At 44.3% G+C, this 25,806-nt stretch overlaps 1 protein-coding gene across 6 annotated transcripts in view; it reads right to left on the bottom strand.

The window, feature by feature from the left end:
- Positions 1-25,806, bottom strand: part of Foxp1 (forkhead box P1) — a 396,466-nt gene that overhangs the window by 130,719 nt on the left and 239,941 nt on the right. For all 6 annotated transcript variants that reach the window (XM_026788256.1, XM_026788254.1, XM_026788255.1 and 3 more), the window contains one exon: positions 21,281-21,463. In XM_026788256.1, coding sequence (XP_026644057.1) covers positions 21,281-21,463 — 183 coding nt within the window. The remainder of the gene's footprint in view (positions 1-21,280; positions 21,464-25,806) is intronic.

Below are 25,806 nucleotides of genomic sequence, written 5' to 3' on the forward strand. Positions count from 1 at the left end.
AAAAAAAAGGCTCACAACGATACATATACTCCAGTGCCAGAGGATCTAACACCCTCATCTGGTCTCCATGGACACCAGGTATGCATGATGTGCACATGCATACATGAGGCAAAACACATACATATAAAACAAAAACAAATAAATCCTTGAAAATCTTTTAAAAATAAGGTAGAATAAAAATTTACTTTTAGTTCAGCCTGTGTGCTAGCTGGCTGTATTTCAAGCACCCTGACTGTCTCTCCGCAGCTCTCTATGCTAACGTCCATTAGAGCATTTATGACACTGGAATGTAATTGCTTCTGCTCAGCCCAATGCTTTCATGAGGATGTCAAAATACTGAGATGTAGACTAACTCACAGAGTGGGTGCAGTGTGTAGTAACTACTTGGTAAGGGCTAGTGTGAGCGGCATGTGGAGATTGGCGAGTGAGAGAACGGCTCTGTTCTCATGCTTACTTCCAGGGACTTTGTGTTCTGTAAGATTCTGCATATTTGTACCTTTATAATGTGTGTGTGTGTGTGTGTGTGTGTGTGTGTGTAGTATACGTGTGTGGCATGTCTCTCTGTGTGGTTTCTGTGTGTGTGTGGTATGTGTATATGATATATGTGTGTGTGTGTGTGTGTGTGTGTGTGTGTGTGTGTGTGCCTGTGGATGTGTGGATGTCTGTATGTTGCTGGGATAGAACCCGGGGTCTAAAACAGGCTAAGTACCTGCTATATCACTAAGCTCTGCTCCATTCTCAGTCTTCGGAGGTTAAATTACACAAACTTATAATAATAAATAAAATCCTCAATCTTAATCAATCACCATATTAATTACAATCAAATGAGATCAGAATTAATAATTGTGGCGATATTTTGTTTGTGCTATAACAAATAAAGCTTACCTGAAGATCAGAGTGCTAGTCACACTATTTAGCCATAGAGGCCAGGCAGTGGTGCCACACACCTTTAATCTCAGCACTGGGGATCAAAGGCAGACAGGCTTCTGTGAGCTCAAGGTCATCTTGGGCTACACGAAATTGATTCAACCTAAATGAGAAACAGAGCCGGGCAGGGATGGCTTACACCTTTAATTCCAGTATTTGCGAGTCATACACCTTTAATCCAAGCACTAGGGAGGTGGAGACAGGAAGGAATATGGCTGGGTGGAGAGAAAAACATAAGGCAGGAGGAGACAGGAGCTCATGGCATTCAGTCTGAGAACTTGTGGAGACAGGATACCCCATTCGATCTAAGAAATTCGTAGAAGTAAGAACTAGTGACTGCTGCTCTGCTTCTCTTATCTTTCGGCTTTCGTCCCCTAATATCTGACTCCAGGTTTTTATTATTAAGACCAATTAGAAATCCTGAAACAAATAATCTCATGAGAAAAAAATGCTGTATTCTTCATCCCCAAAACATAACCCACCACGGCTTACTGACTCTGTCACATCTTTTCCCAAGTCAGGTTTAGAAATGGCTTGATTTTCCTTTTAAATGTGTTCTTCTTTATAAATCTAGTACCTTTCTGGTTTGCCTACATTCCTCTCCTCAAAGATGATGTACCCAAGACCAACCCTTGTGTTGAGAGCACTCAACTTTGCAAAACAAAACAAACAAACAGCAGCCATGGCAGTGAACAGGTGAGTTCAGGAGCAATATTCCAATAAACTTGCTGGTGGGCAGGGAAATCTCCATCTCCAATAATTTTACTTTCCAAGAACCACTGTCATTCTTCTCTCGATTTAACTCCTGGCCTTAAAGAAAGTAACACATTGATTGCCTTGTCAGTCCTACCACAGGGAAGAAGGGCCAGGATTGGCCCCTGGGTCTGCTTGCCATTGCATGTTCTAAAGACCTGTTCTCTTATTAACGATCTCTTATTAAAGTTTCAGATCATACGGTCATCAGAATATGAGGACATTAGCAGAGGCTAGCCCCTCAGCAAGCAAGGTAAGAAATATGAGAGCTTTAGAGTCTAGCAGAGCCAGGACCCACAGGAACCACTGCAGGGTGTCCAAGGTGAGGGCACACTGGGAAGCCTCAGCAGGTATCAGGGTCCTTTCATTAAACCAGTTTCATCCAGATGCCAGTCAAAACCTAATCTACGCAAGAGCTGCAGTGCAGCCTTAGGCATTTCATCTGCAGCTGCACGCTCTCCAATTAAGCATTAATATACTGTGTTGGAAATGTATACAAAATATATACACTGTACACAAAACGGTGAGGCTTCTGGAATACACTCCCCAACTCAGTTTCCTAAATAGTGCTGTGAGACAGTGAACTATTTATTTTCTTTCTATTTGGGGGGGGGCCCCGCAAGTGGTTTGAGACAAGGTTTCTCTATGTAACAGAGCCCCTGGCTGTCCGGGAACTTGCTCTGGAACTCACAGAGATCCGCCTGCCTCTGCTTCCAGAGTGCTGGGATTAAAGGCATGCACTACCATGCCAGGCTTTCAAATTCATCTGTGCATATTTTCGGAATTACTGTTCTCTAAATTGTCTCTGAGTTCAACCTACTGTCAATAAATCAATATATATATGTATATGTATATGTATATGTATATGTATATATATATATATATATATCACATAATATCTCTTTTTTGTAGAACTCCAATTGGAAAGCTGTATGGCTAAAAAATGGAATGGAAAGATGAGCTGCTTGCTGTTAGACAGTAGGCATTTAGGTTTTATGCAGCCTGGGCAAACTTAACAAGCCATCATCCTAAACGCTGCATGGACCTCATAGGATACAGCAATGTACAGTGATATTACTTGCATCTGCACAGTTCAAAAACTGCAAAACCAAAGTGGAAGACTAAAGAAGTGTTCATTAGGGACAAACATACAGAATATGGGTTGTCCTATACCAATATGGCAGACACAGAAGTCAGAGTCCCAGTATGTCTTCCTGACTCCATGGTGCTGGTTTGTGCTTTTTCTTTCTGCATTCTGCACAATGAGCAGAGCAGGTATTTGTTTATGGTGCACCTGTTGTAATTTATTTCAAAACTCTGCAAACTCACGCCATGCAACAAGGCTCACATGGGAGGTTTATTGGAAGAGGAGAGAGAAGGGGCAGAGAAGGGGGGCAGGGGAGAAGAAACCAGTTCCTGGGGACAAGTGGTGGAAGAGAGAAACAGAAAGAGACAGAGAGAGAGAAAAAGAGAAAGAGGGAAGGAGAAGGAAAAAGAGAGAGGGAGAGAGAGAAGGAGGTGGGCAGCCCCACCTTTAAAAGGGAACACTGAGAATGCGCATAGAATAGTGGCTGCAGCTGAAGACTATCCTGTCAGGACCCCAAGGGCAGTCCACTACAGATGCCTGAATACTAACAGTACCAGCAGAAGCAAAGTCCTGGACAAACTCAGAGTTTGCGTTCCAAACAGCACTCAAGTTCTTGATTGGCATACGCCTTACACTAGCAGCATGTGTGAGGCTGAGATGTGGGCCAGTCTCAACACTTACCTGAAAGGTAACCAAAAATGCAGGCAGAAAATCAGGTAAGTGATTTTTATCAAGACCCAGTATAATGCAAAATAATGAAATAATGCAACAAACATAAAAATAAAAAGAAGACACGCACAACACGCATCACAAAACTGTGAAGTATAAAGACTGGATCCAAAGCAGAAACGCCTGAGGGCGCAGAAAGGAAGAGATGCATTACGTCATGTATGTCCCAACGTGACTCCACGCATCACTTCCGGGGCTTCGTAGATGAACGCCACTGTTAATGGAGGGGGGGGGGCTACCAAACTCTTGTATGGTACACTGGGCTTCCTTTTCTGTTACATACAGAAAAACTTCTCAAGGTTCTCTCCCAGGAGACACAGCTCGGTCCTGTGATTTAAGAAGTAGTGGGTGCTGGGTCGCAGGGGTGGTAACTATGTATTCCGCTGTGCTCCCAGGACTGAACCACCACCCAACAGTCATCTGCAGACATGAAACCGAGACCTGGAGGGAAGATACCTTGCTGAAATCAGACATGCTTGGTTTCAAAATGCAAACAACGGAGGGAAATTCCACAAGCACACGACCAGGCACTTCGTGAGGGAAGCCATGGCGCTTCACCGACTCCAGGGGGAGCCGTTCCTAACCTCAGACATCCTCGGTTAATACAGCGAGGTATTTTCTGGCAGATGGCAGTAGATGCTTTGATTGTCATAAAGTCGGGTCCATTAGGAAGCTATTATGACAGAAGAGAGTCCTGACAGAGTGGCTTCGTCTGGATTTTTAGTGGGTGCTATGGGCTGTTAGTTACCCTGTCATCCAAGGTCATTTCCCCACAACTCAAAAGATGAGGGCAGAATGGCAGCCACCACAGCTGCACTGACAGCAGTGTGTACACAGAGTTCAGAAGAGAGAGAGCAGGGGGCTTGGGGGCCAAGAGCACCCCTGAGCAGGTGGGGTAAGACGCCTTTTCCTCCAAGCATACCCGGGGCCCCACTCTATAGTAGTTATAGGGTGTGATGATTAATTATTGCCAACTTAGCAACATCTAGAATCACTTGGGAGACTAACCTCTGGGCATATCAAAGAGGGATTTTCTAGACAGTGTTAAGTGAGGTGGGAAGACACAACCTAATAGGGTAGGTATGGCAAGTGAGCCCCGTTTTGTGGGCTCGCATACTGCATATGATAAGGAAGCAGAAGCATGCTGGATGCCAGCAGTCATCTCTCTGCTTCCTGACTGTACACGTAGCTAGTGGCCATAAGCTCCTGCTTTCTCTGCCATGACAGACTCTCGTCCCCAGAACTGTGAGCCCAAATAAGCCCTTCATCCCTCGAATTGCTTCTTGTTAAGTATCTGGTTCCAGCACCGAGAAAACTTATTAATGCCTGGAACTTGGTGAGGCTGGCTGGACTTCTGTCTTTAGTAGCTTTTCTTCAGGCTGTCTAAAGGAATGGCCAGTCAACAGCAGCCCAAATCTGGCCAACCACCTGTATTTATATGGCCTTGGAGCTAAGTTGCTTTTATATTGTTAAACAGTTGGGGAAAAACCATACAAAAGTAGAGTATTCCATGACATGCGAAAATTTGAAATTCAAACTTGAGTGCCCACAAGTGTGCTGGAATATGGCCACGTTCATTCATTTCTGCATTGTCTGATTGTCTGTGCTTTAACATGACAACGGCACAGTGAGTAGTTGCCATAGAGACAGTATGGCCCACAAAGCCAAAAATATTCACTATCTGGTCCTCTACAGAGAAAGACGGCTGACCCCTGGTCTAAAGAAAGAAAGGAGTTACTCTCAAATCAAATTCTATTTTTGCTGAGATCATGAGACATTCCAAGCAATATGGCAGGTGTACGAGTTTATATATATATACAAACTTGAAACTGAGACGGGGGCAAGGTCAAGTCCGTCACCTAGCCCCCTTGACTGCACCTTGAAATGTCATCAATCAGTGTGTGCCTTGCAGAACTGGGAAAGGGCTCCGTAGAAATTTTAGCACGCAAACCCCAGACACAATCCAGGGGTGTAACAGGACCCCGGTGATGTCATATGATAAAGGAGATTTCTCTGGAGGCTTCTACATGGCATTGAGCTGGAGAATTTCCAAGAAATTGAATTTCTAAAGTGCCATCCTTGACGCTTCAAAATAATTCCACCCAAGCACCAAGCCTCCTTGAAGAAAACATTGTCTTTTCAGTGACCCTTGTCACTGAGTGTCGTCCTCAAAGACATAAATTGGAAGCTATTTTCTTTCCAGCGAGACAGACTAAATCCAGGATGTAGATTTTCCAATTAGGCTCTCTTTAAACATCTGTTGGTAGGGCTGCATTTAACATTAGTTATTTGAGCAAAGCACAATTTGATTAGACTGTCTGAAACTAAGCCAAAGTCTGCAAAATAATAGCTCAATTAAATTCTGTTTTGCTTGCATTTGTCTTAGATTTTCCTGAGTGTGATACTACTCCAAACAGTCAAGCAAACCAGTTCCTTTCAGAATGAGAGATTTAGGTGTCTTTTCCATCCTCCCTCCACGTATATTTAATAATCTTCCCCATCTTCGCTATGCTTCATTGAACTTAATCTTGACACCAAATGCATTTCTGTCTTTTGCCTTTAGTCTCCTCTAATTTTCTATGCTTGTGAATTAAACTTCTCTGCCACTATTATACCTAAATAGATTAGCAAATCTATAAAAGCAGGCAGAGGGCATTAGGGCAGCCTACTCTCGGTTGAAGAGGTTCTCTTAGCTTGTACTCTTTACCCAACATGCATTTCAGGCATTTGAAGTCCAACTAAGCGGGGGGGGGGGGGGAGTGCCTTTGGAGTCTTTTAATGATGTTTACGGTCTTGAAAAGTTGCTGGAGGACTATGAACCTGAAACTAGTGTGCAGCCTCATTATGGAAAGCAGTCTGTCAATGGACCGTTTGTCCAGCTTATATATTCCAAGCATTCATTTCCTCATTCATTAATTCATCACTCACCCAGTCATTCACTCATCCACTAACTGCTTTCTTGTTTAGTGACTCATTCATGAACGAGGCATCCACCGACTAAGGAGATGGCTCAGTTGGTCAGCTGTTTGCCATACAAGCATGAGGACCTGAGCTTGATCTCCTGAACCCATATTTACAAAAAAAAAAAAAAACCAAGGGCTTTTTTTTTTTTTGTATGTGCTTGCAACCCCAGTACCAGGGAGGCAGAGGCAGGCAGAACTTTGTGGTTCACTGGCCAATCAGCTTGTACTACTTGCTGAGTTCTAGGCCAGTGAAAGACAAGTATCTTCACCCAAGGAAAGATGCCCAAGGTTGATCTGTGGCTTTCTCACGCTCATGCGCATGCACACACGCATGCAGCAGGTACGCATCATCTAACTTGCTATAGGCATGGTCAATGGGGACCAGGAGGTGAGATTTACTCCTTGCCTTTGAAGACAATCTAGCATTGGTTCATAAGGAAAGGTACACCAGGTGGATATTTCAGATCCATCTGATTCTCAGATGGGAGGTCTGAGGTTTTCTTCGGATATGTTTACCTGTCAGTAGACAGCAAAGACTGTCCCCAATCTACGGCTCAGACATCTATCTGGTGACGGTCAGTAACAAGCAAACTGAGACATGTAACCTGGAGTCTTGCAAGTAGCTGTTTTCTCTTTATTACGCAATCCTGAGAGGAGTGCTCTCTTCTGAGAATGTATTGTTTCTCAAGCCCAGTGCGAGAGACTTTCAGGCCCTAATCACTTAGCCTTCGAAATTACCTTTAGGAAGGCAGGCTAACTGGCCATATTCTCTAGATGAGAAAACGGAAATAAAGAGAGGTTAAGTTACTTTCCTAGGGCCGCACGGGAATAGCATGCTATCAGGACTTGATTTGTCCGTCTGACCCTGGGAGTCACACTATTAATAGTAGCATGATTCAGCCTCCTCCCTGCCATATTTATTTGGACATGTGAATTTCCAAAATGCTGTCCTGCACAGTTAATGCAGCGAAAGGACTATGTATACCTTAGATCTGACAATAAAGAGATCCAGTGCTGGAGACAGATGGAATTTACCTAGTATCCTGGAAGGATATTGGGGAAATATACAAAGTATATATTTAATTTGAGGCAAGATTTCCATAGCTACCAAGGAATCATTTAAGCTTCTCAGAAAAAAAAAACATTCAAGTACTTTCCCACTTTGATATGTTTTTCAGTTGCCAGTAAATCCTGGTAAAGAGACCACTGCTTCTAACATTGGTGCCCTGGGCAGGCATAGGTAGTCAATTACTGAGTCTAATCTGGACCCACAATCACTTAAACAGCATTGGCAGATACATACACACACACACACACACACACACACACACACACATACAAAGACACATACACACAAATTAGTGGATACAAGAGAATTTCTCTGCATAATTCTATGTGGCCTACTAGTATTACTTTTGTTTCTAGACTAAATAATAATCCATTTGTGTTATTAAATAAAAAAACATACCAGACATAATTTTATTGCTGTCTTACTAAGAATGGTTTCATTAGGTCTGAGAGGTGGCTATTCATGAGCATACAAGGGAATGTGCAGCCTCTGTGTCCCACAGCCAGGGACTGAGAAGAAATCCTCTCTACACAGTGTTCACAGATTCATGACAAGGAAGCTTGAGACATAGGGCAGTGCTCAGAGAAAGGGGAGAAAGGGAAGACTGCTCAAGTCATAGGGCACACCATCTGTTTCTGAAGATAGTCTCTTGAAATGTAAAGCATAATTTAATCACTGGGCTTATTTATTCTAAACAGCAGGTAGTGGCAGGCAATCGCGGTAGATCTAGATTCCTTGGACTTTCAAACCTTACCATGAGGACTATACTTATTTCACCTCTTTGTCAAAACAAATATGATCCCGGTGGTGGTCGTGCACGCCTTTAACCCCAACACTAGGGAGGCAGAGGCAGGAGGATCTCGAAGTTCGAGGCCAACCTGGTCTACAGAGTGACTTCCAGGACTGTCAAGGCAACACAGAGAGACCTTGTCTCAAAAATGTGTCTCCCCCATATCTTCCCAGCTAGGCTACAGCCATTTTTAGTGAAGAGTTAAGGGAAGGCAGAACTTGGGCTTGCTCTGACTGATAAGGGGCAGCATTGAAGTTCTGAAGGGCAGTGGGTATACAGGTCTCCAGGGAGGTTTAGAGCGAAGTGTGGAACATGAAACACCTACAAAGGAGAGAGGTGCTTCAGGTTTGGGGACGACAGTGCAAGAAGGATGGGAAGTCCATGCATATGTATCTCAGTTTTTTTTTTTTTTTTGTTTTTGTTGTGCTTTTCAAGACAGAGTTTCTCTATAGCTTTGAACTAGCTCTCATAGACCAGGCTGGCCTCGAACTCACAGAGATCCGCCTGCCTCTGCCTCCCAAGTGGTGGTATTAAAGGCGTGTGCCACCACTGCCCAGCCATGCATATGTATCTGATCAACTAGCCCCAGAACAGAGAGTGACAGCAGGGAACACAGAGGCAGGAATGGAAGACATCAGCAGCGGAAGGAAAAATGGCAGTTATGACAACAAATGCAGAGAGGATGAGAAGACAGTGCCTCCAAGACGACATTAGCACTGCTGACTAATGCGGCCAGAGACAGAGCCATCTGCCTGGGACAAACTGGCGGAAGGACACTGGAGGCAGCTGAGAGCAGCTTCCATGGGGCCCTTCACGCATATCTGATGAAAGAGAGGGACACACTGTAGGGGACACAGGAATTGAAGACTGGAGAATGGCTTCTAGAAAAGAACTGGAAAGAAAGAAAGGGGGAAAAAAAACCCCACGAAGTCCAGAAACTCCAATTTCAAAAAGTTTAGAAGAAGCCAACCTCACAGCTAAATATAAGTTAGCCAAGTTAATGTACAGCACTAGAATGAGTGACAACAGAGACAACATCAGAATTCAGTGGATTTGTAGGGTAGGGATGAGAAAAATGAGGGGGGGGGAACAAAAGCAAAGAAACAAGTAAGCAACACAAAAGCTAAAGCAGTCTCCCGAATATTCTGGAATATTCTGGTTCTAAATGTTCAGCAGCCACAAGAAGTAGAAGAGAGTGGTTTGGAAGGTACAAGCCACCCAAGAGTTTGGAACTACCCATTTAAAATCCACATTTACCAGGAATCCCAATAAATGTTGGGCTCTGTCGGCCGGAATATTTACCAGAGTAGTTCACCAGGCTGTAACGAAAAAGGACAAGGGCTGGTGCTCTTTGCCCAGTTGAGTCTTGGCGGTTTTAAAACTCTACTGCTTAAGTAGTTAAAAATCTGTCCTTTTGATGAGGGGGGCAAGCTCTGAATAGAAGGCAGCAACCCAGGCCCTTCAGAAACAATGAGTGCTTGGTCTCTGTAATTTACTGGGCAATATTTTAAAACTCAAACAATCCCAACAGCAAGGAGACTGAAGTCTAGCAAAAGTTCAAAATGGGATATGTTCTCTTTAAAATCTTGAGAGCAACTAAATATGACAACCATCTGATGTATGAAAATTATTCACAACCAAAAACAGACAGTCTGGAAATAGCCGGGATGACTTCATTTAGACAGAATTACCCAAATCTGTTTCTAATATACACAGTACACATAATAAATTTTTACAATATGACAAGCAAAACAAACTTAATAAAAGTTCCCGATCTTTTGTTACACAAGCATGCTATATCCATGGTATGTTTATAATAGTTTGCTCATGATATCACAACTCAGTAACAAAGGCGTAGGCAATACAAAAACAGTTACTAGGCATGACATCAGCTCACAACTACCGTAATTACATCGAAACACAAATTTCCCAAACTGTACATTTTCCAAACTGCTTCTCAATTTCAACGACTGCGTTTAGACAATTACTTACAGAGTGGTCTGCAGGCTTTGAGTAATACCCGGCTTTCTTCTCTTTCCCAAGCGTCATTTCCCTTCAGAAAGCGCATATTTCAATTACAGGCGCTATTTTTCAGACATGCCCATAAACACATGTCCAAATTAGGAGACCATGTGGTCTGGTGGTTAGTGAGGAGCACCAGGCATTAGCAACGCCCATTCTGTTCCCTTCGCTGTGCCTGTGTGCTGTGCCCAGGAGACTCTCAAGGCAGCTTCACAATGATGCAGATTATATTGCCAGATGAAGTGGGCGGGAGTCCTGGATGGGTCACTTCTCAGGTTCATGGCCTCTGGCAAGATCACTCTTTCTGCTACTTTCCTCCTCAGGAGATGAGAGGAGTGAGGGCTGGGAAGATGGATTAGTCAAGGGTCTGTTGGCATGAGGACATGAGTTCAAATCCTAAGGACCTATGTAAACCCTGGCCAGGGCAGAGCTCCTGGACCTTGGTAACAAGGGAGGCAATAAACAAGAACATCCCTGAGGCTTGCTGGCCAGTCTGCCCAACCTAATCAGTAAGCTCCATGTTCACTGACTCTGTCTCAACAAATAAGGTGGGCGGGCTGGAGAGATGGCTCAGTAGTTAAGAACACTTGCTGCTATTCCAGAGCTCTCCCAATAACAGCACATCAAGGCACCTCACAACTGTCTCTAACTCCAGTACTAGGGAACCTGATGCTGTCTCTCAGCATCCCCTCACATACAGACACACGTGTACATGTAAATAAAAATAAAGAACTAAAATAAGGTGGCAAGTGACTGATATCCCAACACGGATATCTGGCCTCCGCATGCACACCTGCAACTGTGTACAAGCACATGCACACATGTGTACAATAGAGATGGGGCTAAAACTCCCACAGGGCTGCTGTAGAGGAGCTGCCTGCGGGAGAGAACTACATAACCCCCGGTGTTTATTATCACTGTGGTTATCTTTCTGGATAGATATCTGAAAACCTAGCTTAACTGAACCTGACCCACAGCGTAACTCTTCTGAGGTCAGGGCAGGGTGGTGTCCTGATCACAGGCTCTCCACAGAGTGAATTTCAAGTCAATACAGTTTGAAAGGCATGAATGCATGCATGAAGGAAGGATTACATCCACTACTTTCAGAAGTGAAAAATGCGATCTGGGCTTCATGCTCTCTAATTGCTTTCATGTTCTTACAGCTCACGCTGGCGAGATTGTGAGCCCCATCGGAAATGACCGGCTAAGGGGAAAGACTGCCATGCCCATGATCTCAGAAGAGGTTCTTCTGAGGATCAAAGTTTGCGCGCCCATGCCATATGTGTGACCTCTGCCTCACTGTGTTTTGAGGTCAGCTGGCTTTCCTGACCAGGCAGGGTGCCAGGGGAACACGACTCCCCCCATTGTCACTTCAAGTCCATGATGTTGCACCAAATGCTGGTATTCTCGGCTTCAGGAAATTTTCTAACCACTGGACAGGGTCCAAGGCTGTGTGCTAATGAGTTTCAGATTGGAGGACCTCACTGGGCATGTCAGGAAAGTGGCACCGTGTAGAGGGAATTAGGAGCATGGAAGAAATTCTCTCTCTCTCTCTCTCTCTCTCTCTCTCTCTCTCTCTCTCTCTCTCTCTCACACACACACACACACACACACACACACACACACACACGGGGGGGGGGAGCTGAGGGAGGGAGAGAGAGAGAAATGATGAAAAACCAGTAGTTAACAAATACTGGCTGCTGAGACTGACAGGGAGCGTCACTGACCTCTGCACTCCATCAGAAATTCTTGCAGACTTACAAAAATATCAAGGAGTCCACTTTTATCACACACAGAGAGGCTCATATGGAAAAATGGAAAACACTACATCACTTGACCTCAGCGTGCCCCCTTTTAACCACAGACAAATACTGTGTACAAAAATCCTAAATCAACTTAAGATGTTCCAACAACACCAACCAAAAAGCCTTAATTTTCTGCATTAGACTCAATGATTACTATTTTGGGTCTTGCCAGTTTGCTTAGAAGGATTACACAGGAAAGAGACGTGTAATTCCAGGAAGGGTGTTTTATCACTCTGAGAGTAACACAAACGTGGTGACCTCTGATGGGGGGGTCTGGAGGTGGGGTTGGAAGGCTCATCCCGACTGACACTCCAGAGCAAGGCTGGCTCACTAGGGTGGGAAGTCACTCACCACTGACTCACCGTGATTTGCTTACATTAGCAGAACATTAAAACCGATTCTCAACAACATAAAGGCACTCTAGCCGGCTGTTGGTGAGTCATCTTAATGGGGAACCAAGTGTTTTTCTGCCTGTTGGATTTCATAAGGAGATTCTCACTAAGATACCATCGTGGATTCACATCTGGTTTCCTTCTTTCTTATTCTTTTTATTTAAAGAAAAAGGGAACTTATTTTCATCTGTGGGGGCATTTTACCTACATTTATGCCTGTGCACCATATGGATACAGTGCCCACGGAGGGCAGAGGAGGGCACTGGGTCCTCTGGAATTGGAGTTATAAACAGTCGTCAGACACCACGAGAGTGCTGGGGATTGAACCTGGGTCCTCTGGAAGAACAGCCCACACTCTAAACCACTGAGCCATCTTGCCAGCCTTTCTGGTCTATTTAAGAACCACTCTTTTGGAAAATCTGACTGGCAGAACTTTGAAAAGTAAGCACACACACACACACACACACACACATACACACACACGAACACACACCATCTCCACACTTGGTACTTGGGACTTTCAAGCCAGTCCTTTCACATCCTCTAACTGTCATCAAGATCTTTTCAGACAATGTCTATAAAATTGATTGCTTGTAGTTTTGAGTCCCGCTCAACACATGGAAGCAATATAATTTAAAGCATTTTCAATGAGGGTGGAAAGAGATACAGAACCCCAGGAAGCCTCTGCAGAATTTGGACTGCGTGGGTCTGGAGGGGAGCAAACCAGAAGCAAAGGAAATGACCTGAACACTGCAAGATGCCGGAAACTCTGACAAAAACCCCAAATAAGGAACCTCAAAACCTCGCTATAATGCCGACTGACGTATCCTCCCATTAGATGTGAGTGATGGTTCTGGAACATTAATATGTCCACTAAATCCTAGCTCCCTGGACTTAAGCTACCCTGTGCTCTGGAGCACGGGCGCCTTGACAGCTTGGCTGTAATCATATACGTGAGGCCCTCAGATGACACAGTTGGTGAGAAACCTCATGCCTCCGCCCAAAATGTTGTTTTCACAAGTTTAATCTATGTATGAAGTAACCGATGGCGGGATCACGTGGAGACAACATCTTCAGCTCAGCTGTGTATCACAGAAGCCACTATGGGTGGTGACACACTCCCGTGATGCTCAGCAACTGCGCAGGGCTCCAGCTCCCCTGTCTGTAATACTGCAAAAGACAGTTGTTTCTTTTGTTCCCTCACCCCCTCTCCTGAAGCACAAGTAGATGACCAGCAAGGGTCCGACGGTGTTACTCCTAATTACCTTTTTTTTTTTTTCACTCTTGATCCTGTGGCTCTCATAATTAGTTACCTGGGGCTGCAATCCAATTTGAAGTGATGACAAGAAAGTGATCCATGAAAAAGTAATAAGTTAAATCCAATTTCAGCCTTCCTCTAATTAAATGCACATGGAACTAATGACTCCAGCCCCAGCGTTTCAGTGATAATGGTAATTAGCGAGGTGGGAGTCGCTCTCTTTTTCAACACTGGAGGTGGAAACCACAAGGTAAAATGGTAGGAACACTCTTAATTACATGTGTCATTTTGTCAGCAATTTACACATTTTTGACCAGTCAAGTATGTTTTTTCCCTTGTCCCTCTCTCCACCTCCTAGCCTGTGCCGTGATTACAACATAGTATTCCATGTTCCAACGCACACAAGCTCAGAGGAGTAATCAGCCTTGAGGTAAAGGAATCATTCTTCTTCCTTGCTGCTCACTGCCCGGATGCTCGCACATACACAGAGACACACATGCCAGTACTTATACATACAAAGATACAATAGATGGCTGCAATGGTAAAATTGCGCAGATCTAAGACCCCGCCCCTTGCAGTCAGATATTCATAGTGGAATTAGTTTTTTATTCATATGGCTTTTGGTTTGTGACATGGAAAACATAATAATTTGCTTATTTATGGAAACCGTAACTTTCGGTAGGGGCTGGGAGAATACACATGGAAGGAGAAGCAACTATTAGTGTCTTGTAGCACACGGAAGGCCTGTGGCTCTCCAAAGTCTGGCTACCCACCAGTGTTCCTCTCCTGCCTGGGTGTTTGGTGGCAGCTCCCATCAACCTCTCAGAGTTTGTTTTCCTTCTCCAGGAAGCGGTCGCCTAGCCTACAGAACTGCTATGCGGCTGTTCTACACTGAGCACCGAGCTTCCATAATCTAACACACTCTGCTCGTGGTGGTAGGTAGTTTTTATGTCAACTTGACACAAGTTAAAATCATCTGAGAGGAGGGACCCTCAACTAAGAAAATGTCTCCATAAGATCAGGCTGTAGGCAGGTCTGTAGGCATTTTCTTAATGATTGATGAGGGAGGGCCCAGTCTTTAATGGGTGGTGCTATCCCTGGGCTGGTGGTCCTGGGTTCTATAAGAAAGTGGGCTGAGCAGAATAAGAAGCGAGCCAGTAAGCAGCATCCCTCCATGGCCTCTGTATCAGCTCCTGTCTCCAGGTTCCTGCCTGACTCCCTTTGATGGTGAACAGTGCTGTGGAACTAAAAGCCAAGTGGCCCCTTTCTCCCCAGGTTGTTTTTGGTCATGGTGTTTCATCACAGCAATAGAAACCCTAACTAAAAAAAATGCTTAATGTGCATTTTAATATTCAAGTGCACAGAGATAAACTAAGCATATATAAATGTCCAGAGCAAGATTACCAATAAAATAAACACACCCAGTCATGGAGTGGGGTTGTCCTTGTGAGACTGGCACATGGTTGTATTATATTTAAGTAAGAATTAAACAGGCAACACAAGCTCTGCTGGCACACGTCATGCCACCATTCTGGAGGCAAGGACAGAATGGGACTATTAGAAACAAATCTAAAGCCAGCACTAGGAACTTCAGCTCCTCAGCGAGCCACACGAAACCCTTAAACACTGGATGCAAAGGAGTGCGCCGTAGATATTTGCTAGAGGGAGGGAAGGCCAGTGTTCTCGTCTTATATATTTTAACTTATTGTTATTGGGTGTCCACGGGTGCACGATGCATGCATGTGAGCCACGGCCCATGTGTGGAAGTCAGAGGACAGCTTTGTGGCGTCAGTTCCGTCCTTCCACTGTGACATCGAAGCTCAAACTCAAGCCAGTAGGCTCGTGACAATAAAAGTCTTCACCCACTGAGCTAGCTCTTTGGCTTCTTCTGTCATATGTTTTTGATAGTTTGTATAATCTAGAAGATTTAGAAAATACTTCAAAAATAATTTCTATTTTTTTAATTCCTTATCAAAACTTACTTTTAGGGATATGGGATTCTCCAAAGGTGTGCAGAAGACATCTCATTAAGGGACCAATGCTTTGACTTTTCTGATCTGTTTCCAAGACCAGAGATGCTGGCTAGAGGCACTGCTCGCTTGGACCATCAAGGGACATGATTCAATGACCTGAATCACTACTTTGTTAGCCCAGTGCACAGGGGTATTTTTTATGGACTGGTATTCCATGGTCATCCCATCTCACTAGTACAACAGAAAACTGAAGTTTCTTTAAGGGTTTTCTCTTAGCAACTCATTCCTTAGAGAGTGACAGAGAAATGATTTGACATGCTATACTGTGTGGCATTAAGAAAATGGAAGAAAAAAACTCTTGCTGCCTAAAGAACATTTTAAATAATTGAAAATATAAAAAATGGCTAACAAAACAAAACACCTGTGGAATCTTGTGCTTTAACCTCAAAGCTCGACCCCTTCTAATCCTGAGTCAAAGGCTGGCCTGGTCCACCAGTAGATTTCACTAATAATTCTTTAAAAAAAAAAATGGCCCCCTGTGTCAGGGGCTTGCACAGCCCATAACCTTAAAGGGAAAGGGACAGACGGGAGGGGAATTGGTCAGATGCCTGGCTTCAAGTTCACTGTATCTACAGCCAGCCTGGAGCGGTGGTCAGCTTCCCACTGAAAGTAACACACAAGGCTCGCTTTCTGTCTCCACTCACGCGCTGCGGAACCTGCGTATACTTTTACTTTCTGAGGAGAAACTGTGTCATTTGACTTCCTTCCAGTGGCTGTGTTCCAGCCAGCAAGTAAAACGCTTAAAGAACCAAAAGGAATTACTACCCAGAAATGGCAGTCAAGGTTCCAAAGTTTGATCAATAAAAATTACTCATCTATTGCAAACTAATTGCTAGCCAGTAGAGTCTCCTGCTTTGGGGGTTACGAACACACCTGCACTGTTAGGCATTTCTTCCACTTGTTTAAGCAATCTTCAGAAGTATATAAATATTTATAAAAGGAAGCCTACTATTTTTACCCACCTCTAATTTTTTTTTTTGAGCAAAATCAAATTAATTCATTTATAGCTGCAGAAGCTTTCTGAAGGCAAGGTCTGTGTCAACAGTTTAGGGTCCTATGAGCACCCGCCCAGCACCCAGCAGACAGAGGCTCTTCTGGGAATGTTCGCCAAAATGCATTTAATGAATTCAGATCATTCTGATTGTGAATTTAGGATGGAGCCAATTCTCAATTTCCATTTCTATCATTCATAAGAGAAATTTGCAAGGCAAATTAACAGCATAAGCAAAAAGAGTGTAAGACGATGAGCGGAATACCGGTCAAGAACCCCAAAAGTGGCCTATACACCTGGCTCATGCCTTCTTCATCCATTATGCAGGCTGTGTCCCGAGAACTCGAGCACTGAGTGAGATCCCGGCATGCATCTGTAGCCTGCCTTTCTCTAATATTGAAATTAGCCCACTCATGATCTCTGTCTCTAGCAAGGAACCACTTGTAGCCTCCGCTCACTTTTTTTTTACTTTCGTTTGTCTCTTCAGCCTGTGAAACTGAAGTGCGCTGCCAAACACGAAGGGGGCAAGTGTGATAAATGCTTAAAATACGAGCCATGGCATCTCTGGAGACCTAAGGTTTCTTTTCCTTTTTCCCCTTCCATCTCCAGCTCTCGGCAGATCAAATCCTCCTTCCCCGTCAAGCCTTCCTCTATGCAGATCTGAAATCTGCTAGCATGGGTTTATGAGTGCCGAGTTATAAAGGGTAAGGAGATCAGAGAGGAACGCTGGGCAGGGCGGCTGGAGGATTGCCTTTTTATTTCTGAGCTACTCCCGGCGAGACGCCCAGGGAGGACAAGGCATGCCAGGATAGACTCCTCTGTCAAAGTTATTTCTTCGGAGGAGCACCTAGGCTATATACATTCTTTTATAGCAAGGTGATAGACCATGTAACTGAGGTTAGCAATTTCTCCTTTCTGTTAGTAGAAGGCCAGCTAAACTAATTAAGCTTCCTACTGGATTCTAGTGACCCTATATTCAGCAATACGTCAGGACACGAAGACAGCACACACATTCACACACATGTGCACACGTATGCACACATGTACAACAACCCCAAAAAACTGGTCTAAATTTTCTACTTGCCAGCTCTACCACTGATGGGCTAAAAAGACACTCAGCATGATCCTAGCAGACTGGTCTTCATGATGGCCATTCTTCTATCCTTACTGCATGGACCGAGTACAGAGCACATCACAATGGTTATCCCCTTACCCTAGTCATAATCCATACATGCTGCATGTCAGACTCATTGACTTGGTTGCCAAAATCCTTAATGGTCAAGAAGAAATAGAGTCCTCCAAAGGAAACCCCCTGCCTGAAACTTTACTTCGCATATCTAGTTAGCTCTGACGGACCTCTACCCATTACCCTAAATGCCACATTTTCAAATTGCAAGTACTGGGGCTAGAGAGATAGCATACTGATACAGGGCTTCCAGCATGAGTGGCTGAGTTCAGATCACAGCACCCATGTGACAATGAGGCACAGAGATTTGTGAATGTAATCCTGGTCTGGGGAGGAGGAGACAGGAGGACCTCTGGAGCTCAATGGCAAGCAACCTAATTGAACTGATGGATTCAAGTTCAATGAGAGATTGTGTCTCAAAAGGTAAGGTGGAATGCCAGGTATGGTGGTGTCATCCTTTACTGCTGAGGCAAGAGGATTTCTGGGAGTTTGAGACCAATCTGGCCTACATAGCTAGTACTAGGCCACCCAAGGCTATGGAGTGTCCCAAAACAAAAGACCTATGGAGCCAGAATGAGTAACACATAACACATTCAGTATCAATCTTTGATATGTTTAACGCACGCACGCACACACACACACACACACACACACACACACACACACACACACACACACGGGAAAGCAAATCCTGTTCATTTTTACTCTTAAATGACATTAAACTCTTTACAGCACTATGATTGAACAGTATCTTCATATAGTTTTAAAAACTTCAAGCCAAAGCTGCACTAGGGACACCTTCTTCCCGATACTATATTGCCATTTTCCCAATGCACTAGAGGCCTGATAAATTCTGCAGGACTCCTAGTATTTTCAAGGCTGTGAGAGGCTCCAAGAAGGAGGCCAAAGTACGGACAGGCATTTGAATCACTGAGTGACAGGCTGGGCCAGCTCCCTGTATACATTAATAAATTAGAATTTTAATTGCCTCTCTGTCTGCAGGAGATGCCCTGGTACTTTAATATGTACCAACAATTGGCTATGTTATGGAATCTGCAATGTGGCCTCCGCTGCTGACCCCTGAAATACAATTCCCAGACTGACTACGGAAACTGTTCAGTTTGATCCTTTCAACTTATTTGAATCCTGACAAATAAGCTCACAGCTGAAAGGTCAACACAGTCATATTTCATCCTCCTGAGCTGTTCTTAAGACATCTGCACAACAAAGCCCTTCTTATAACACCTGACATCCGCCCTCCATGGCACTGCACCTCATTATAACTGTCTCCCGCGCCCGTGTCCATGCCGCGGTAAGGGGGTGCGAGTTGCTGGTAGTTTACCAAACAGCTGTCTTTGAAAGAGTTTGTAAACAGCTCACGCCGATGTTCAACTTGCCCAAGAACCTGTCACTATAAGGTTGAACTTTTGTGGAAGAGGGACAGTTTCCCTGACACAATAGGAGAACTGGAATTGGCGTACCAAGGACAGGACAATCTGGGCAGGGTACTTTGGAAATTGGCATTAATTTATCCTAACGCAGGGAGAAGTCAACACACGTAGACTGCACACTGACTGCTAAAACAGTGTGCCACTGCTCTTCCCAACTTGTCCCAAAATTTGCAGCGAGAAACCCGTCCATAGCCTCCGTGGGGGGGGGGCACCTAACACCTACCTTCTACCTTGAACGTGGGCATAAATACAACGACTCAAGTTTCTTTGCAATTTCTACTGCAATTTTCTACTCCAAGACCCAAATCCAAATTAGATTGTATGAACTCACTCCTCTTTCGACTCTATTAACCCCTTGGCCTCGATGTGCCTGAACAGAGAAGTTGTTGAGACAATCTCCTTCTGTTATCATTTCATAAAAATTGGTCCCCACTTTCAATTAATGTTTCAGAAACATTCTGCAAACATCTACGGAAGGAGGGCATGTGTTCTATTATACTCATTACCAGGTGCAATATCAGAAGCGTGACATCCACATGGGGCTAAACAGAAGCTCTTGACACTGGGGACATCTGGAGCTGCTCAAGAGCACTCCACTCCTTTCTGGAGGGTGCATTGGGCACTGAGGAACGGTGAACAGCTTCCTTGGTCCAAAACTGATGAGATGTCAGGAACATCTCTGCACCCTTTGCCCCCTAGTGATGATTAGCAAATATGTCTCCAGAATAAGGAACTTTACATGTTGTCAATGGGGAAGTCAATTAATCTAGCCACTGTGAAAAGAATGGTGAAGGGTCCTCAAACAGTATGAGGAGCCTCAAAAAACTAAAACCAGAACCATCACATGATTTATCTAGACCCCTCCTGGGGGTAAACCAAAGGAAACAAAATCAATTGTGGTGGTAAGTGGAATGTCCCCCACAGCCGCAGGCTCAGTCCCCAGTTGGTGGTGCTGTTTATGTGGTTCAGCCTTGCTAGAGGAATTAAGACCCTGGGGTCTGACTTGGAGATTAAAAACTTTGTACCATTCCACATCATTCTCTTTGCTTCCTGCTCGGGGCTGAAGATGTGAGTTCTCAGCTTTCTCTTGCCAAGTCTGACACTTGCTGCCAGGCCTCCCAGCCATGATTGCCTCTTATCCCTCTGGAATGGCAAGCCCAAATAAACCTCCTCATCCTGCAGTTGCTTTGAAGTTGCCTTAGTCATGGTGTTTTATGAAAACATCAGAAAATAAATAATATATTGACATACTTATAGGATATTTGCAACTCATGATAGCTAAGACGTGGAATTACCCTACGTGCCTATCACCGGATAAGTGGATTAACAATAACGGGATCACTCCATCCACCAAGAACAGCTTCCTGTCATTTGTAGCAAAATGGCTGAAGATGGAGGATGTATCACTAATGAAACTAGCTAGATCCAGAGAGGCAAGTTCTGTCTGCTCTTTCCCATTTGTGGAAACAAGAAGGAGTCGACTTGAAGGTAGGAAAATGGTTACAGGTTACAGATGGATGGATGTGATCAGTGCAGTTTTATATATGCGTGAGTCCCTTGACATATTGAATTGTGAGTTGAATTCCTCACAACATTAAAACTTGTGGCATAAAACACCCACCCCTCAAAACCCAAAACTTTAGGTCAAATAGATATTTTTCTTATGATGTCATATTCGGCTCAAAAACTAAAAAGGCATATTGTGCACAAGATTTCCTCAGACAGTTTGCAATGGTCTTGATAATCTGTCTCTGTACAGCTTCTCAGCCATGGAAAAGGGGATGACAGTCATTTTTTTTTTTTTTTTTTAAAAAAAAATGCTACCTGAAGAGCTGGTTGCTTGTCATTCCTCTTGGGAGACTTTAATCCACTAACTTGCTGTTGCTGCTGCTGCTGTTGCTGCTGCTGTTGTTGTTGCTGCTGCTGCTGCTGCTGCTGTTGCTGCTGCTGCTGCTGTTGTTGCTGCTGCTGCTGCTGAAGAAGGAGCTGCCTTGCCACCTGCAGGGCCTGTAAGGAAAAGTAAAGGGAAAAGTTTTGTTATCACACAGGTCTGGGGACTCCCTCACAAAGAGGATCTTGGGAAAAACCCTTCAGGGATGACATTCACTTTCTCATTTCCCGGCAAAGGAAATGGCCAATGAACCTTCTAGCCGGTCGACATAGAAAACATCCCAGAATGCGTCTGCATTTCCTTTGATTTGGTGAAGTAACCCATGACATCTTAGGCACAGTTCTTATGTTAGTAGATACTGGATTTTTCTTGGGGAAACTTGGGACTCAAATTTTACATATTTTAACCTCACTTGCATCCACATAAAGAGAAAGAGCTGGGCAGTGGATCACAGGAAAGTGAGACACCACTGGAACAACTATTTCCACAGAACGCTTAGAGCAGATGAACACATATAAGGAATGATCTCACACTGACGGGCTGGGATAGGGCTCAGCTGGCAGAGGGCTTGCCAAGCACGCATAAAGCCCTGGGTTCAATTTCTCATGTGAACTGGGCATGGTAGCACAAATTGCAATCCTAGCACGTAGGAGGTAGAAACAGGAAGGTCAGAAGTTCAAGGTCATCCTCAGCTGAGCGTGTGTGTGTGTGTGTGTGTGTGTGTGTGTGTGCGCGCGCGCGCGTGCGTGCGTGTGTCTAGTATACTGATTATGTGTAGGTGCTCTTCTTCCCAACATGAAAACTTTTGGCTATGGTATCTCTAAAGTATCTCAAAGTCAAAGGTCATCCTCGGAGGTTGTGTCCAGCCTGAGCTGCCTGTGTAGACCAACAGACAGAGATAAAAGAAAAGCTTGACCTGGGGTCATCTTACACATTTTGCTATGGTCCCAAGAACCAAACTAGTTAGGCTAAATGACTCTTTCAAGGTAGCAGTTATTGAAGTGGTATGAATTAGCAATAAGACAAAATAAACAGAGAGGAGACCTTTAAAGGTTCAACAATCTCGGGTAGTCGGGTAACCTCTTTTTTTTTTTAAAGTTCAAGTGAAGAAAGAAGTATTAGAAACATGGATATGGCCAGAATAAAGATATTCACTGCCATAAAACTAATAGTAGGTCACCATGCTCTTGTGAAACTGAGAGTGGAATAAGCTATTGGAAACTGAGGTGTACAGTCACTGCGCTAGAAAAGCACATGAAAAGTCAGATTGCTTGGGTCTACTCAAATGAGAACCAAAAACATACATAGAGAGTCAGAAAGGATGCTCTCAAAATGATGTATTTACACAAAAGGAAAATTAATGCATATCATTTAAACAATTTGTAAAGATTAAATGATTTTGTGTGTGTGTGCACGTACATACATGCGCATCATGCATGAAGGCACATGGAGCACAGAGAGGGTGTCAGATCCCTTGGAGCAGTTACAGGAGACTGAGCTGTATGAGGTGGGTACTTGGAAATGAACTTAGGGTTCCCTGAAACAGCAGACAGGGCTCTTAACCACTGTAACATGTTGTTAGTCCCCCACTAATATATATTTTAATGTGGCAACTTATATTATCTGTGCCCCAAGGAAGAGGCACACAGAGATGTGATCAATGCTCCCAAACAAACTCTGATAATGTGGACTTGGAAAGTGACCATAAAGGACTGGCATGGTCCTGGCTTCCTCAGAGAAGATCAGCCAGGTGAGCTGGATAGGGAAGTGCGCAGGTAAGAGAACTCAATGGCAATGCTGAGGGCAGGACAGGTCGGAAGGCTAGGGCTCCCATGTGCTACACTCATGAGAACAGGGGAATGAGAAACAGTGGAGGGATTCCTGCACGGGAGCAGACATCTACAGAAGACGAGCGTGTGATGGCGAGCATCCTTCTTAGCTGACTCAACAGAGCTCCTAAGGTAAGACTGTTACAAGAACTTCTAGGATACTTCTTAGGACTGAGGACTGCCTCCGCGCTAAGAAGCACCGAGGAACACAAACAAACGGAAACGCCAAATGGCAGGAGACACAGGACAGAGCTTGTCCCCAGTTGTGCAGCCTGCCTATGACATCGCCTGACTACAGCCACCCTCTTCTCCCAGGCTGGCCGCCTTCAACTGAACTCACCCCAAGAGCTCTGTATATGAAGTGCCCAGGCTCTCTTGCCTGGAAAGGAGAGGCACGTTTGCCTCAGTGCTGTCTGAGAGGGGCAGCTGGAAGGTAAGACGTCTGGGAGAGTTGCCTGGGACTCCAGCCTGCTGTCTTGGTGGAGGATTCACCATCACTGGACTCTGGGTTTCCTTGTCTCCTTGGAGACGTTCAGTACATGTGTAGGCGGAAAAGTGGGCAGAGTGAAGATTTCATTTATATCATATAAGAAAAATAGTCCCCTGTGCAAGGTGCCTGCAGGAGCAACGCCTCTCCTACTAGCCACAATCCCTTAGCTGTTTCCCATAAAGCTCCCCGGCTTTTCATGCAGGACAGGACACTGTTCTATACCATGAGGCTTCCTGTAAGACGGTCCTGGGTAAATCCCCAAAGGAGGCTCCAGCTGTGAGGTAGAAGCAGAGAGTGGGAGCGTAGCAGACAGAAAAAGGTACTGCAGAGAAATACAAGAGGAGCACGAGAGGCTACCTGTGTGCAGTTCTGAGGCAGAGAAAACCCAACTGCATCGTTACCCAGGATGCACAAAGCATTTGAAGACCAAGCTTTTGACGTTTAAACAACCGAAGTTTCTAGAACCAATACTGTCTAAGGATGGTATTATGTGTCTCACAAAAAAGCATTCATGCATACACAGTAACTCTCAGGAGCACATGCATACATGTTAGAAGACAGGGGAGTTTCCTTCACAACCCATGTTGACTGACCAGGCTCTGCTTAGTCATTATATGCTCGGAGCAAACTGCAGGAATCCTCAGGTTTACTCTGTCAGTGTCAAGTGTGGAAAAAGTGACTTACATAGCTGATGACTTTTTAAATTATTATTATTATTATTACTGTGTATATGATAGCTGTGCATAGCTACCTGTGGAGGTCAGAGGACATTTTGTGACCTCAGTTCTCTCCTTCACCTTTATGTGTTCCATGAATTGAATTCAAGACCTCAGACCTGTGTAACAAGGGCTTTCACCCATAGCTAGTCTGTAAACCCTGTGATGTTGAAAGAGGCCTCTTGTTTGTTTCCCCAGCTGCCCAGAAACCAAAATAATCACACAGAAACTATATTAATTAAATAACTGCTTGGCTTATTAGCGCTAGCTTCTTATTAGCTAACTCTTACATATTAATTTAACCCATTTCTATTAATCTGTGTATTGCCACGTGGCTGTGACTTACTGGCTAAAGTTTTGGCATCTGTCTTTGGTAGGGCTACACGGCTTATCTCTGACTCCGCCTCCTTTTTCCCCAGCATTTCATTTAGCACCCCCCAACTCTGTTCCCCTATAGTCTGCTATAGGCCCAAAGCAATTTCTTTATTAACCAATGATATTCACAGCATATTTTACAGTGTCACACTTCCTCCAACAAGGCCACACCTACTACAATAAGGCCACACCTCCTCTACAAGGCCATACCTCCTAAGAGTGCCACCACTCTTTTTGGGGGCCATTGTCTTTCAAACCAACACAGAGGGTTAGGGACCAGGAGTTCAAGGTCAACCTTAGTTTGTGTTCAAGGTTGATCTGATCTGAGGAAGATTTGGAATCCCACATCACCGTGATGTCTTTTTCAGACCATATGAACTTATCTGCTCATATGATGGACCCCAGGCTCCCCACACATTTCACATGGGGAAGGAGGGAAGACAAACACAGAGAGGGCTGTAGGAACGCTTGTGTCTACCAAGGACGCATCATTTAACCTCTAGAAGATAGAACAAAAGATGGAGTTATACAGAACGGCTTTGGGGGTTGAGTCTGCAAGTGAATAAAAACAAGGAAAGGAATTCCAAGTATCTTGGATAGAGAGAACATTAGTGCAGAGAATAAATCACTGGAGTATAAAACTGTTACAAATGTCCCATGTTAATTCTCTTGCCTTATGAATATGCTAGCAAAGGGCGGGGGGGGGGGGAACCACTCTCAAAAAATAAACTAAAAACCAGCATGGGCCTCAACAAGAATTTTAAAACTTAATTGATGTGACTGTATAGTATGCTTTGACATCCAGACACTAAGGGGTGCTTTCACAAATTCCATATTATCTAAACTTGTGCCATCTGGAGTTGAAGGTGTTGCCCACAAAAGAAATTGCAACGCTTTAATGCTCAGACTTTGAGTTGTAATCCCAGGATTTAGAAAGTGAGGAGAGGGTGTCTTAATTAGGTTTTCTATGGGTGTGAAGAGACACCATGACCATGGCAACTCCTGGGCTGGCTTACAGTTTCAGAAGTTTAGTCCATTATCATTGTGGT

Source organism: Microtus ochrogaster, unplaced genomic scaffold (genome assembly GCF_000317375.1).
Source record: "Microtus ochrogaster isolate Prairie Vole_2 unplaced genomic scaffold, MicOch1.0 UNK1, whole genome shotgun sequence".
Classification (NCBI taxonomy): Eukaryota; Metazoa; Chordata; class Mammalia; order Rodentia; family Cricetidae; genus Microtus; species Microtus ochrogaster.